Source organism: Elephantulus edwardii, unplaced genomic scaffold (assembly GCF_000299155.1).
Source record: "Elephantulus edwardii isolate Elephantulus edwardi_28Jun2011 unplaced genomic scaffold, EleEdw1.0 scaffold00057, whole genome shotgun sequence".
NCBI lineage: Eukaryota > Metazoa > Chordata > Mammalia > Macroscelidea > Macroscelididae > Elephantulus > Elephantulus edwardii.
The window spans coordinates 996,965-1,010,501 of NW_006399807.1; the positions used below are offsets into that span (position 1 = coordinate 996,965).

The 13,537-nt window shown below is 43.4% G+C and overlaps 1 protein-coding gene across 2 annotated transcripts in view; it reads left to right on the plus strand.

Annotated features, from left to right (window-relative positions):
* Positions 1 to 13,537, plus strand: part of NOS1AP (nitric oxide synthase 1 (neuronal) adaptor protein) — a 523,739-nt gene that overhangs the window by 381,750 nt on the left and 128,452 nt on the right. For both annotated transcript variants that reach the window (XM_006887361.1, XM_006887362.1), the window contains exon 3: positions 7,486 to 7,578. In XM_006887361.1, the coding sequence (XP_006887423.1) occupies positions 7,486 to 7,578 (93 nt within the window). The remainder of the gene's footprint in view (positions 1 to 7,485; positions 7,579 to 13,537) is intronic.

Genomic DNA, 13,537 nt, shown 5'->3' on the forward strand with positions numbered 1-13,537 from the left:
GACAGCGCAGGAGGGGAAGACCCTCTGTGAGGTGGATTGATTCAGTGACTGGGGTAATCAAGATGGGTGTGTCAGAGGCAGTGCGATTGGCACAGGACAGAGCAGGGTTTAGAGCTACAGTACATAGGTTCTTTATGAGTCACAAATGACTCGACGGCACATGACAACAACAACAACCAGCGTTAAGTCTTTATCTTGATAAAATTAATGAGATTCATTGAGCATCTTGGCTCTTGGATGCTTAGGCCCCCAGGTTCTGGTCCCAAGAGTATAAGACCTGGAACTCGGGGAACCTGTTTAGCCCAAAAGACAGAGGATCAGCTGCCTAATTAACCTCATTCATTGCCTTACTTAACTATGAAATTATTGAGAATGGCTTTGACCAATAATGGCAGCTCTAAAATACTTCATTTAATGAACTACAGACAAGGTACACTGCATTGTCCCAAGGCCTGTAGCATACGGAAAACTCAAAAACAACTCTCTTCAAGGTCCCGTGCATATGAAATAGGATCTGGGTGTTAGTAACTCAAGTTATTAATTAACTTCTTGAAGGTGTATGTTACTCTTTGGTCTGTGAATAACCTTTGTCAGTGGTGATTATTCTTTTATATCCTGGTATTGTTTTTCTGGATAGAAATAAATGAGTATTATATTTTATGCTCCAAAGGAGGGCATGCTATGGTAGGGAAATAAATAGAAGGGGGGAATAAAACCTATCAGTGGTGAGTGAGTACAGGGGCTTGCCACATTGCTATAGTAACCAACTGGATGGATGACTCCATGGGAGAATGAGGGCCAGGGGAGTTGACCTGGAAGGCACTCACTGTGGAGAAGTCTGAGCTGATATTTCAGAAATAAGCAGGAATTCACCAGGCAGATGGTGGAGGGAGGCATTGTAGACACAAGGAACAGCAAATGCAATTATATAGAAGTATAAAAAAGTATGACAAGTTTAACTTGCATGTGGGGGGTGGCAAATATCCTTTTGCAAGCAGAATTAAAGCAGGCAAGCTGTGAGACCAAGTGAGTTTGTAGTAAAATGCTTTCATATATTGCATCTTAATCCCAAGGTCATTAAACTTAGCTTTCTGTTTTAACTTTTATTCTTGTGTGAAAGTTTCTAGAGCAAATTGGTTTTCTGTTCAAGCATGTATACACATTTTGTTTTATAATATGAATTATAATACCTATATTGTAAAAATTGGCATTCTTTCCCCCTTCTCTCCTATGAGTATCATTTCCATTTATCCTTCTCTCTTAACCTTTCATGTCTTGAGGTTTATCCTTGGTTGGCTGCTGATAATATTTTGATCTTATATGATTGATTATTCCAAGAAGTGAGTACTATGAGCTTCATATTAGTATGGTTCCCCTTATAAACTTGTCTATTGTTTACCTCAAAGTTGACTTCAAGGCTCTAATCTTTGGGTTCTTGCCATGTTTATGATTTTCTGTTTTGTTCCATATTGCTCACCTGCTCTGTCTGGGACCCTCTACTGTGTTCCCTGTTAGCAGGTCAGCACTGGTAGCTGGGCACCATCTAGTACTTCTGGTCTCAGGGTCAGGAGGTTGAAGTTGACGTGGCTCCTTAGTACTTTGTATTGATTATTTCTAAGCATCTTTATTTTCCTTCCTTCTTTGTTGAGGTCAGAGGCCAATACTTGCATCTTAGATGGCCACTCAAAAGCTTTTAACACTCTAGTTTTCTGCTCACCAATGTGGGATATAGAACATTGTCTTTGTGGACTATGTTATGCCAGTTGACCTTGACTAGCTCCTGACAATACATACTTTTGCATTTTAATAATATGTGCAAAAGGAATGCCTAAAAACCTTTAATAAGGCCTTTAATAAATCTTTAATAAAAACCTTTCATTAAGACCCACAATTTATGGTGGAGATATGCTCACACTCATGAAGACAAGACTTCAGACAGAATATGATTAAAATGCCCAGTGGCACTCTTAGAGCTAGCTCACTTTTAAATTTCCTGGGATCATTCACAGGAAGCAAAGCCACAAGATTCATTCTAGAAAGTTGGTGAGCACAGCTGAAAATAAGCCAAGGACCTACAAAACTAGGCCATCAATGTCTGCCATTCAAATGGAGCCCTCTCCTCTTGGTGAATCCATCTCTGAGAGCCTTGATGTCCACCCAGGAGCAGTGTGGGAGGACAGATGAAAGGATCTGTACAAAATTAATTTTATGGTACAGTGTGAGGGACTAGGACAGATATCAGTCTAAATGAAGCTATGAGAGAGTTCCTTATTAGCCACATTATTTGTAGTCAAGGTGACTGCAGAAGCAAGACTTCTGTAAAAGACATTTGTCTGTTTTTTTGTTGAAAAATCAGCTATTTTCCAAACAGCTAGGGGATTCTACAGGATGATAAATACTGTCAGTATTAAAGTGGGGTGTATGTGTGTCAGCTCCAATCTTACCCCCTCAACCCTGAGAAAGTAGCTAAATTCTGTTTCTGCTGGCATAGTTCCTTTGTCAAATGCTCTCTTAGCTGTTTCCTTCTCAGCCACCACAGGTTTCCTGCTTCCTTCTCAGACTGCAGCTGTCACTGAGACGCAAGGTTAGGAGGCAGCTGGGGGAATCGAGGAAAGGAGCATGGACCTGTGAGGCGACATTCAGAACCTGAGCAATTGGGCTGTGAGCTCATATTGCCAGTGTAGCTCATCTCACTCATGGAATGTTTACTTTTGGCTCCTGTTAAATTCTCAATCCTCCCCCTGCCCTGTCTCCCCCTGGTGGACTTCTGTGGCTGGCACACACTAAGTCCCAGGGCCACTCTTAGAGAACAGTGTCCTCAGTCTCTGTTTATGAACCCCAAAAGTTTTACCCTTGTCTTTTTGCTCAGCAGCTGGTGTTCCAGGATTTATATTGCATTGTTCCCTTAAAAGGCCAGGCCCTGTCGGGCTTAATCTTTCCATGCTGGTGGGGCTCTGGCTCCCAAAGCAAATGTATTGGGTCAGTCTGTCCACATTGGCTTTCGGGAGCCAGACTTGCTGGCACAGACTTCAGGGCTGGTGTGGATCGGTGGGAGGCTGGCCTGGGCTGCAGATGGTGTCACCAGCCGTCCTGTTTGTTCCTCAGCCCCTGACGGAGCCTGAGCCGACTGAATCTCCGTGTTCCAGGGCACAAAAGCTTCCTCCCAGGAAGCTCTCCGCCTTGGAGCAGCGCAGGCTGCGGAAAAGGAGGACTTGTTCCTTTTGAGTCCCTGCTCGCCTTTGACCTCTTTGCTTTCATCACCTCATCTGTCTTCAAATCATTTTCTATCTCTAGAATGAGTCCAGCATGTACAGGTTGTACAATTGGAGTGCAGTTACCATATAAACAAATAGTTTAATGGTAATAAACATTTAAGTATTTTCAGATCCTTCTCTCTCACAACCCCCCCAATATCATGGTTTCCGATAGAACTGTAATTTGGATACTGATTTTTTGGTTGGAACAGGGTTGGGACATCTGACCAGCAGGCAGGTGGAATAAATGCAGTGTGTCCAATCTTATAAACAGCATTCAGGTAGGACTGTCAGCTGTGATGGGACGTCATGCCCCCTTCATTTTTAAATACTCCAGAGCATTCCAGCAGCTTTTCTAAGCAGCACCTGTGTTGTCCCTGCTGTTGAAGTTCTGGAGGAAATCATTTGGCCATGCTTTTCCACGGAGTCACTGGGCCAGGAGACCCCGAAAGAGCTAGTAGGGAGCATATGCACAAATCAAATTAGAGACTCTTCGCTTAGTGTGATATATGTGTTAGGCAGCTAACTGAACGGTTAGCCATTCGAGCTCCGCAGTCTCTGTGTAATGGATGTGTCTGTCTGTCTGTCCCATTAATGATTTGCAGCCTTAAAGTTAAGATTTCCAGTCTTGGATTTCTGCTCAAGAGTAGTCATGAGTCAGAAGTGACTTGACCGCAGAGGGTTTGGGTTTTGGTTGGTTGGTTAGTTTGGAGGTTTTTTCCTCCGAGTTCCAAAGAGAATGTTGAACTGCCTTTTTGGTTTTTCAAAAATCAGGGTATTAAAAGATATGGCTCAAGTTGTTAAAACACAAGCAGTAGAAACAGTTACATTTAAGATCCTGAAGCAGTGAACTGACTAGGTGTCTCTTGCCAGGCATGGGTGTGACATTGTGAGTAAAAAGATCCCAGAGTCAAGCCAAACAGGGGAGAAATATGTTCAGATGGCCTAGTGATAGCAAGCTGCACTGCAATCCCAAAGGCACATGATTCAAATCTACCAGCTTCTCCATGGAAGAAGATTGGACAATCTCCTCTTGTGGATTTACTGCCTCTGAAAACCCACTGTGAGGTCAGCTATGAATTAGTTCCAACTCCAGGGCACACAAAAACAACATAAGTTTCTTCTAGAAATATGTGATATTTAAGGGTCTGTCTTATCAAGCAACATGTTATCTGAAACTAGGGCTGGGAAGAAAGGCACAGTGCCCAGCAAGGGGAGATTTGTAATGTTTGTTGCTCTGCTTTTGTTGCTAGAAAAAAAAAAAGAAAGATGAGTATATGTAGATCTTGTGACCTGGTGGGTAGGAAGTTGTGTTGCTAACCTCAAGGTGATACCTCTCTGAGGGTTCAACTCCAGCAGTAGATCCTCAGGAGAAAGATGGGCTGTCTCCTCCTGTGAGATTTAGAGCCTCCCAAAATAGGCTGGGAGGTCAGCTGTGGATCAGTTCTGATTTAACAGCAATGAGTTTAAGAGTGAGAGAAACACTAGGAAAGAACCAAGACAATAAAACAGTTAAGGACTGACTTGTCTAGGGCAGGTTTTGTCCTCCTGCAGGCGTTTTGGACAATCCTGCTCTCAACTCTCACCTACGTGCATCATTCGGAATGCACCCTTCTGCAGTCCCTGTGGTGGGAGCAGCTCTGAGTTTAGTGACTTGGTCAGAAGGGAGGCCCAGCTGAAAGGTAGCACTTGTGGAAAGCTCACATGAGCAGAGGCAAATGCTGGCCTGGCCAGGAAATGTAGCCGGTTCACCTCTCTCAGTAGGCACAAGGCCAAAGGCAGCTAACTTGCAGATTCTCATGATGGTTCTTCCACTCTGAGGTAATTTCAGCTCATCTAGAACTGCACCTGAGCCTAATGATGCAGTTAGTCGCGCAAGTTGCAAATTGGAGCCTCGTCCTAAAGTGCATGCCAATCAGGAGCAACCCGAGCGTTCATTGGCTCGTTGCCACAGGCTTAGGGAGGAATTTGCCACAGGGCTGAGTCTGTCCTGAGCCCGGCTCCAGGACTAGTGCCCTCCTCACCTCCCCACCCCCTCAGCTGCCCATGTTCTCTGTCGCTTTATTGTTAATTAGCTTTTGGTTTCTCAGACTGAAGCAGAGTCCAAGGTTAAAAGTCTCTCCTCCTCCTTTCCTTGTCTTCCTATGCGTTGCTTGTCTTTCACATCCCCTTGGGTAAAGAGAGAGTTGTTGCCAGGGTGAAGTTCCTGGGTGGTGCTAACATTTGACACACCAGCTGTTAACTGAAAGGTTAGTTTGACGTCCACCCAGGGACTTCTTGGAATAAAAAGGCCTGGTGATCTACTTCCAAAAAAGAATCCATTGAAGACCAGACTCAGACTCGTGTGAGACTGCCATGACTTGAAATAACCTGACAGTCACTGGCAGGGTTGATAGGGTAAAGCTATTGGGAAATGATAAATGATAACTCAACTGAGGGATGACGTAGGCTGCTGTCACATGGAAACACAAATTAGCACCAACCCAGAACCGCTGTAACAATATAAACACAAACATGGCCTTAGTTAGCAAGACCATGTTCTTATTTATAGCCAAGAGAACATCAACTCTATGTTGTACAACAAAGTAAAATACGATGACCTAGGATTTCAGTGGAAGGAATAGAAGTTAGACCGTATAAGAAAGCTCTGAGTTCTTAAGAGACTTCAGAGAAGTTCTCAAAACACTATGGAAACAACTAAGTTTGAAATACTCTAAGAATGAGCTGAATGTGTCTTTCCAGGTTTACTGTTATTGTTGTTCTTGTACTGTTGAGTCAGAACCGACCCACAGCTGACCCTCCAATGAGGTTTCGGAGGTAGTAAACCACACAAGAAGGTATTGCCCAGCCTTCTCCTATGGAGCAGCTGGTGGATTTGAACTGCATACCTTTGCACTGACAGCACAATTCCTTACCACTAAAGCACCAGGGTGGCAGATAGGAGATATTTGTTGGGGAAAGAGAGGTACTTGAGAAAAGGAATCAGGTTGGAGTGAGGTCTTCTCTCTGGGTCCTGTGCTGTCTTCTTGAAAGGAATCTGTAACTCAGATATTTGATTATTAGACTACAGCAGGTCTATTTTCTAGATAGTGATGCTAAGATGGAGGCCAGATGAAAGTGGTTTTAATAAACAGAAGTGCTCAAAATGAAGTTTAGTGGGGAGAATGTGGAGTAATGCCACCAGTTACAGATAGGTGCACAAGTAGAAGTGTTTAAAGGTATGTAAGTATCACAGAGTTATCTGAGATTGAAGATGAAGGTCACATTGACGGCTCTGTAGAGCTCAGGATTGCATCTGAGTTCAGCATATAGAAGCTGTAAAATGTAACACCTTCCCTTACAATTATCACTCATCAGATCCTTTCCAGATTAGACTAGATCTAGCCTCAACAGCTTCAAGCTAAGAAGACTGTGGGTGGACTTGGAAACTGTCCCACAGATAATTAAAGGAATTTGAGAAATCAAATTTGTAGAGAACAGCTTAGAATTAATAACTATCTTTTAGTACGTAAAAATCTCTGCCATAGAAGTCTGGTGCCAACTCTCCTTAACCTTCATTAAGGATGAAATGGAATCTTAGCAGCATTTGGTTAACAATAAGGCAGACTTGCCCAACAAGGAAAACTTGCCCAACAATGAACGTGGTTAAATGATGGAATGAATCATTGAGGGTAGGTCTTGCATTTCTGATGAGATTTTTAGCCAACTTTTATCTTGTTAGGCTGAATTAGGTTCATTCAAGTGGTCCTACCTGATGGCTGAGTGTTGTAATTAATGACCATTATGGCTTCTTATTCCAACGTAAAGATTCCTGCCCCTGACTGCAGGCATCTGCCTATTTTTACACTTCCCTTGTTAGGGTCACTATGAGTCATCTACGACTCGATGGCACTTAACAACAACAGAGGTTCCATAGGGAACTCAGGTGGCCTAGTGGTAAGAAGCTGCACTGCAATCTTGGAGGCCCATGGTTCGAATCCACCAGCTGCTGAGGGGGAAGAATGGGCAGTCTCCTCCCATGCATGTAACCGCCTCTGAAACCCACTGGAGTGTCATCTGTGGGTCAGCTCTGACTCTGATAGACAACGACAACAGAGGATTCATATCCCCAGGAACCGGGCCAAGAGCTAGACTCAGCTGGGTCTGCCTTCTTCCTACCCTTGAGCTAGCTGGTATTGCACACATGTTTTGATCTGATTGGATTGTTTTTTTGTTCTTCTCTCCTTTTCAGTATGAGTTTAAAGCCAAGAACATCAAGAAGAAGAAAGTGAGCATAATGGTTTCTGTGGACGGAGTGAAAGTGATTCTGAAGAAGAAGAAAAAGGTAAGTGGTCTGAACCAGAAACATTAAAGGAAGAAGAGAAAATGGGTATTGGGTAATTTCTAGAGAAACCTTTCATTAACTGACGAGAACATCCTCTTAGACCAGCAGCAGAATTGGAAGGCTACAGCTTGAGCAGAGAGTGAGGCAAAACTGCTGGCCATCCCACTGGTGACAGAAGCCATCTGTCCTCATCCTCTCATGCAGAGGCCCCTCCTAATTTTGATAGCCTTTGAGGAGTGTTATCTTGGGAAGCACTTCCAGTTTAAAGGTGAACAGTTAAGTAACTGGGTTCAGCTGGGGGGAGTGAACAAGAAGCTCCCTCATTAGCCGCTCCATTCTGTCAGAAGAACAGTCCGTCTCACTGGAGATGCCATCTGACCCCATTGTGCACCCCTGACTCGTCCTGCTGCAGTTATTGCTGCTTCAGCCTGTCTGTTAAACTACTCTCCCCAAACCTAGTTGTTGTTGTTCTATGTGAAAACTGGGGGGTAAGGAGGATGGGAGGTAAAGGAAAGTATTGATCCATGTAGTGCAATGAGCGTTAGTCTATATTAGCCCAGGACAAACAAGAGAGCATACACTGCTTAAACACTTGGTTGTTTTGTATTAGTTGTGAGTGTCTGTCATGAGAAAATGATGGTAACACCCTGGAAAGACTAGATTTGCATAAAGGTAGTCTTTTTCTGAAAGGATTTAGAAAAGAACTTGGTTGACTGAAGATATGTGGGGAGAGGCTGTACTTTGTTTCTTGACTCTGCTGATGTCTTTGTTATATGATTTTTGGGTTTTTATGATGCTTTTCTTTGATATTGTTGATCAGCACTATAGCCTGGGCTACCTTTTGGTCCACTACTTAAGTCTACTTTAATTCAAATGGGACTCAAAGAAAACTCCTAGAAGAGAGTGTGGAGGTTATGGAAAGCAAAGATACATAAGTGACAGGCAGCATAAACTTGGAGAATCAATCATATGGTAAGAGGGATATTAAAGGGTAGTCGTCTTCCCCATCCCAGGCCTTAAATCTTCTTCACAGCCACCTTGAAAAGGACAGTAGTGCCCAGTGTGTGATTTCCCACACCTCAGTGATGGGAGATTTACTACTTCCTGAGGCAGGACATTTTATCTCTGGGCAGCTACAAAGGTCTCCCATATATTAAAACAAAACTTGTTCTCTTTTGCTCCCTGAAAGTCTTTATGGATGATTCTAGAAAATATTTTTATGACTTTGAGTTTGGAAATATGTAGGGGGGAAATAAAACATGACATACTGTTGATAAAGCACAAACTCCTTCAAAATTCAGAAGTGGTGTGGAATTTGTAATAGCATGTCAAGTATCTTCAACTTTATAGACGCAACAGCAATAACAGCCCCTCATATATGAATGAGCTCAGATGGCCTAGTTGGAAGGAGTCCAAAAGGATTGGGAATTGCTTCAGTCTTAAAAACAGGCTGTTCAAATCCACCAGCCACTCCACGGGAGAAGGATGGACAGTCTCCTGCCGTGTTGTTGACCGCCTCTGATAACCTGCTGGAGGTTCAGCGCTGGGTCAGTTCCGACTTCACGGCACACAACAACAATGTGTCTACATACAACAGTTGACCATGACGCAGTCTGTACTGTTCTCTTGGGAGTTTCTGGTTTAAGCTGTTGCTGAAGCAATCTGAGGTCTATCAGGTAGGCAAAGACTTCTGAGTCCAAGTTAAAGAGATTATGGATAATAACAGTGTAGATTTAAGAACAAGAGTATATTCTAAGAAAAATTGAGCCATTACAAGCCAAGCTCATAAATTAGGGAACCATGCTGAGACCCTGCTTGACTTTTGCCACGTGTGTCAAAGGGTTAGCCCTTCATTGCCATTGCTCTCATGTCAGCTGATAAGGTAATTGCCATTTCTAGGTGCTTTCACTTCAATTAGCATCCACCCTTTCATCAGGACAATAAAGAAATTCTTTGTGGGGAACTCTTTTAGTCAGTGTTCATGGCATCCAGTCACCAGGGGAAATTAATCACGGGGACAAAGTGGCATTTCCTTCCCAGTACTCAGCCCCGACTAAGGGCTGAGCTGTCCGTCTTTGAGAGTCAGAGACCCAGACTCGCCAATGTGTTGAAGGTACCCAGAATACTAACATGCACAGGCAGCACTCAAAAGAGGCCGATGTAGAAACAAAACCAGCAATTTCTGAAGTCCCTGTAAGAAATAGAACAGTCTCACAGACAAGATAATTTTATTAGCCTGAAAAGCACATGCTCTTTTTATGGCAGGCAATTGATGTGAGAAGACAAATTTTTAGAAGGTTTCCCAGCAAACCTGACAGTAGAGCAGTATGCAGGTATGCTACTGAGTCTTGAGATCCACAGTAGATGCACCTAGAGAGTGCTGCTGTGGGGCACATGCTGTATTTGAAGTGTACTGGGTGTGTCTGATTCAAGCCATGGTCTTTCCGGTCATCTGCTATGCATCTGAGAACTGGACAGTGAATAAGGACGACAGAAGAATTGATGTTTTTGAGCTGTGGTGCTGGAGAAGAGCACTGAACAGCTCATGGGTGGCCAAAAGAACAATCTTCTCATGGAGAGGATGCAGCTGGAGTGCTCTTTGGAGGCAGGAATGATGAGGCTTCGCCTCACATACTTTGGGCATGTTGCTAGGAGGGCCTATTACCTAGAGAGAGACATGATGCAGGTGGGTTGACATGGTGACTACAGCAATGGACTCTAGTCAGGAAGCGTAAAGATGGCACATGATAGGACAGAGTTCAGCTCTTCTGTTCATTGGGTAGCTATGGGTTTTACTGAGCAGCACCTAACAACAACAAGACTTTGACAGCATTTTCGTCCAGGACTTTCTGATTTTTCTCCCTCCGTGCTTATTGCTCTGGTATCTCTGCACTACCCCCACCAATGTATACTTCTGACTGACATATTCTGTTTACTTTCAACCAGATTGTATTTAAGACCTGCTGTCTAGGAGCTGTTCTGCTCCTTTTGAGTAACTTTGTATAGCTCTGATCAGGTCCATTATAGACCACTTAATAATTTTATCCTTAGAGGATACTCTTATTTCACATTTCTCCATCTCTCCATCTGTCTTATGTATCAGAAAGAATTATGCAGTGCTGTCCCCACTCCATATATGAAAAAAACTGAGGTTAGAGAGTCAAAGTATTTTGCCTGGGGTCACATAACACGTAAAATCATGCTGAGGTATCACCTGGGAGAGAAGCCAGCCTCTTTCCACCAAGTAATTGAAAACTAAGCTGGAGAAGTGTCTCCCGGAGGACCTTCTGACTCACTTTGAAACTGCATCCTTGGTAATCTGTGGTGTAGGTTCACTTTCCAGCTGGCTCAGAGGAGAGGTGATCTAATAGGTCTTTCCTAGAGCTGATTCTTCTGGTGCCAGGCCTGGGAAGGGAGAGCCTTCCATCTCGTTTCCTCCACCCACGCCCGGTGTCCGTTTCAGGGCCGGGGCTGTGATTTGGATAATGCCTTTAATCACGGTGCTCATTTTACACCACCTCTGACAGACGAATGCACATTAACAGCAATCAGCCTTTTTGTCATCGTGTTCCCATGTGACAGCCCTCTGTTGTCTGAGCGCAAACACTGCCTCTCTCTTCTCTTTCTCTGGTCATTGCATTGAGAGAGAAGTGAGATTAGGCATGCCACCACGTAAAAGCACAATTTCCCTCAAGGAAGTGGAACAGCTGGCAAAGGTCAGGGATGGCCATCATCAACATAAGAACTAGAATTCTTGCCAAGTAGCCTCGGATGTAGATGCAACTATAACTGGAAACCTCAGAGGCACCATATACAGCCCCTCATTCTCTGATTAGTCAATGCCCTTGCTGGACTAATTAGTGAGTGTGTTATACAGTCCTCTTCTCCAGAAAAATAGCAGTTTCTTTTCTCTGAGTCAGTGTGGCGTGCTAGAAGGACCCAAACTATGAGGAGGAGACTTGAGTTCAGGTTCTACCTCTGCCTATCCTGCTTGTGTGACTCGGCAAGGTATTTTGCCTCTGTAAACTTCATCTGTAAAAGGAGTAGTGGATTAGATGGCATATGATTAGAACAGCGTGAATCCAGTCCTCCAAATGCAAAGATTGACCCAGTCTCCCTCTCCAGTCCTTCCGCCTCACATGCCCTGTGTCACTTTCTCTTAACTGCAGTTCCCCTAAACTAAGTCAAACCTCACAAATTCAAAGGGCACTGTCTTTCACACTGCTGTGTACCACATTGGGCAGACACCAAATTATGGTAGTCTAAATGACACCTCAACCTTCTGAGGAGCTGATCACAAATTGGGGGCTAGTTTCTCATGACCTCTGCAGGATGCCATCTTCAAGCTTCGGAGTCCCCACAATCTCTTTACTTGGTGACTTGCCAGCTTCATTTCCCCTTTGCGTTCCATAATTTGCTGCAAAAACTCACAGAACTCACAAGACAATATTTCAACCCTTCGGAAGACTCCAGGTGTATTATAGAAAAGGATACAAATGAAAAGATACATGCAGAGCAAGGACTAGCAGAATTCCCACCCTAAAGTGTCGATGTCCTAAGACACGACATGCCACTATGCCGGCATCCTGGATGCTTGCCAGCCGGGAAGCTCTCTGAGCCTCTATGTTCAGGTCATTTTTGCATGACAGGCTAAATCATGCCTCTTGAGAAAGGGTGGTATTGAGGTTTCAGGTGAATCTTTATTTTTTTTAAATTTATTTATTGATTTATTAATTAATTATTTTTGGGGGGTGTGTATGTGTTTGCTTTTTATTTATTTATTTTTAAAATTTTCTACTAATTTATTTACAAAGTTTGTATCATTGTTTTCCACACTGGACCATTGTGCGACCTTATGATTAATGCCCACCCCCTCTGCCCCTGCTTCCCACCCAACTTTTCTATTCACTTCACAGTAAAATAAAGTGTGTGGCCTCAGTCAGTCAGTCACTGGCACTAAGCTGGAACTGACTCATAGATCCAGTAGGTTTTTGGAGGCTGTAAATCACACAGGTGCAGATTGCCCATCTTTCTCTTAAGAAGCAACTGGGAGATTCAGATGCCAGAGGGTAGTTTGGGTTAGCAGGGCAGCTGCCTATTGGACTATGCCACCAGAGCACCAGATGTCTAGAAGACCAAAAAAACCAGTACTTCCGTGTTTATTTTTACATAAACTGAGGCAAAAGTCATCTTACTTAGCATGAAAACTAAGTCCATTTTCTCACATATAATCACTTTGACTTTCCCACCTCAAATACTCTGTGCCAATACTACAACCAAGCTTTTCAGTGCTTATGTGCATGTGGTCTGTATTTATTCTAGTGTTTGAGAACCTACTAGGCTACAGGGAAAGCATATCTCAGAGGCCAGCTGCATGTTGTTACTTCTTAATTCTTTAAGTTGGAATTGGAACCACTGAGATCAGACACCTCCCGGTAATGCCAAGGAGTCTCCTTTCTCTCATCAGCCTTTCTGTGCTAAATTGTAGAAGGTTTCCTGAGAATAGAAGCTTATTCGCACGAATTCCCTGCTGATCAGGGAGTCTTCTAAGGACGGGAACCTGTCAAGCCCAGCATATACCTGAGAACCTGGCACGTACAGTGTAATACTGGGTGACACGGTGAATGGATAGATATTATCTGTTTATGAGAATGTCAATGAATCAGAAAAGATTATGTATTTAGCATTTGGATCCCAGAGGGTAGTTTGCCACTTTAAAGTATCACATGAACCTTCCTCTTTCTCCTCCTGCCACGCCAGTCTTTAATAAATAAAACAAGAATGAGAGCCTGTCTCACCCATAGAAAGGCTTCAATAGAAATTACAAATTCCCATATTTATAGTAGTAGGATTTACTCAGGTAACTGATCTTCAAGACTAGAGCAGGGGTAGTAGTAGTCAAGTATATTGCAGTAATTTCTCATTAAGATTTTTTTTTAAATATCCAACAAAACTTTTT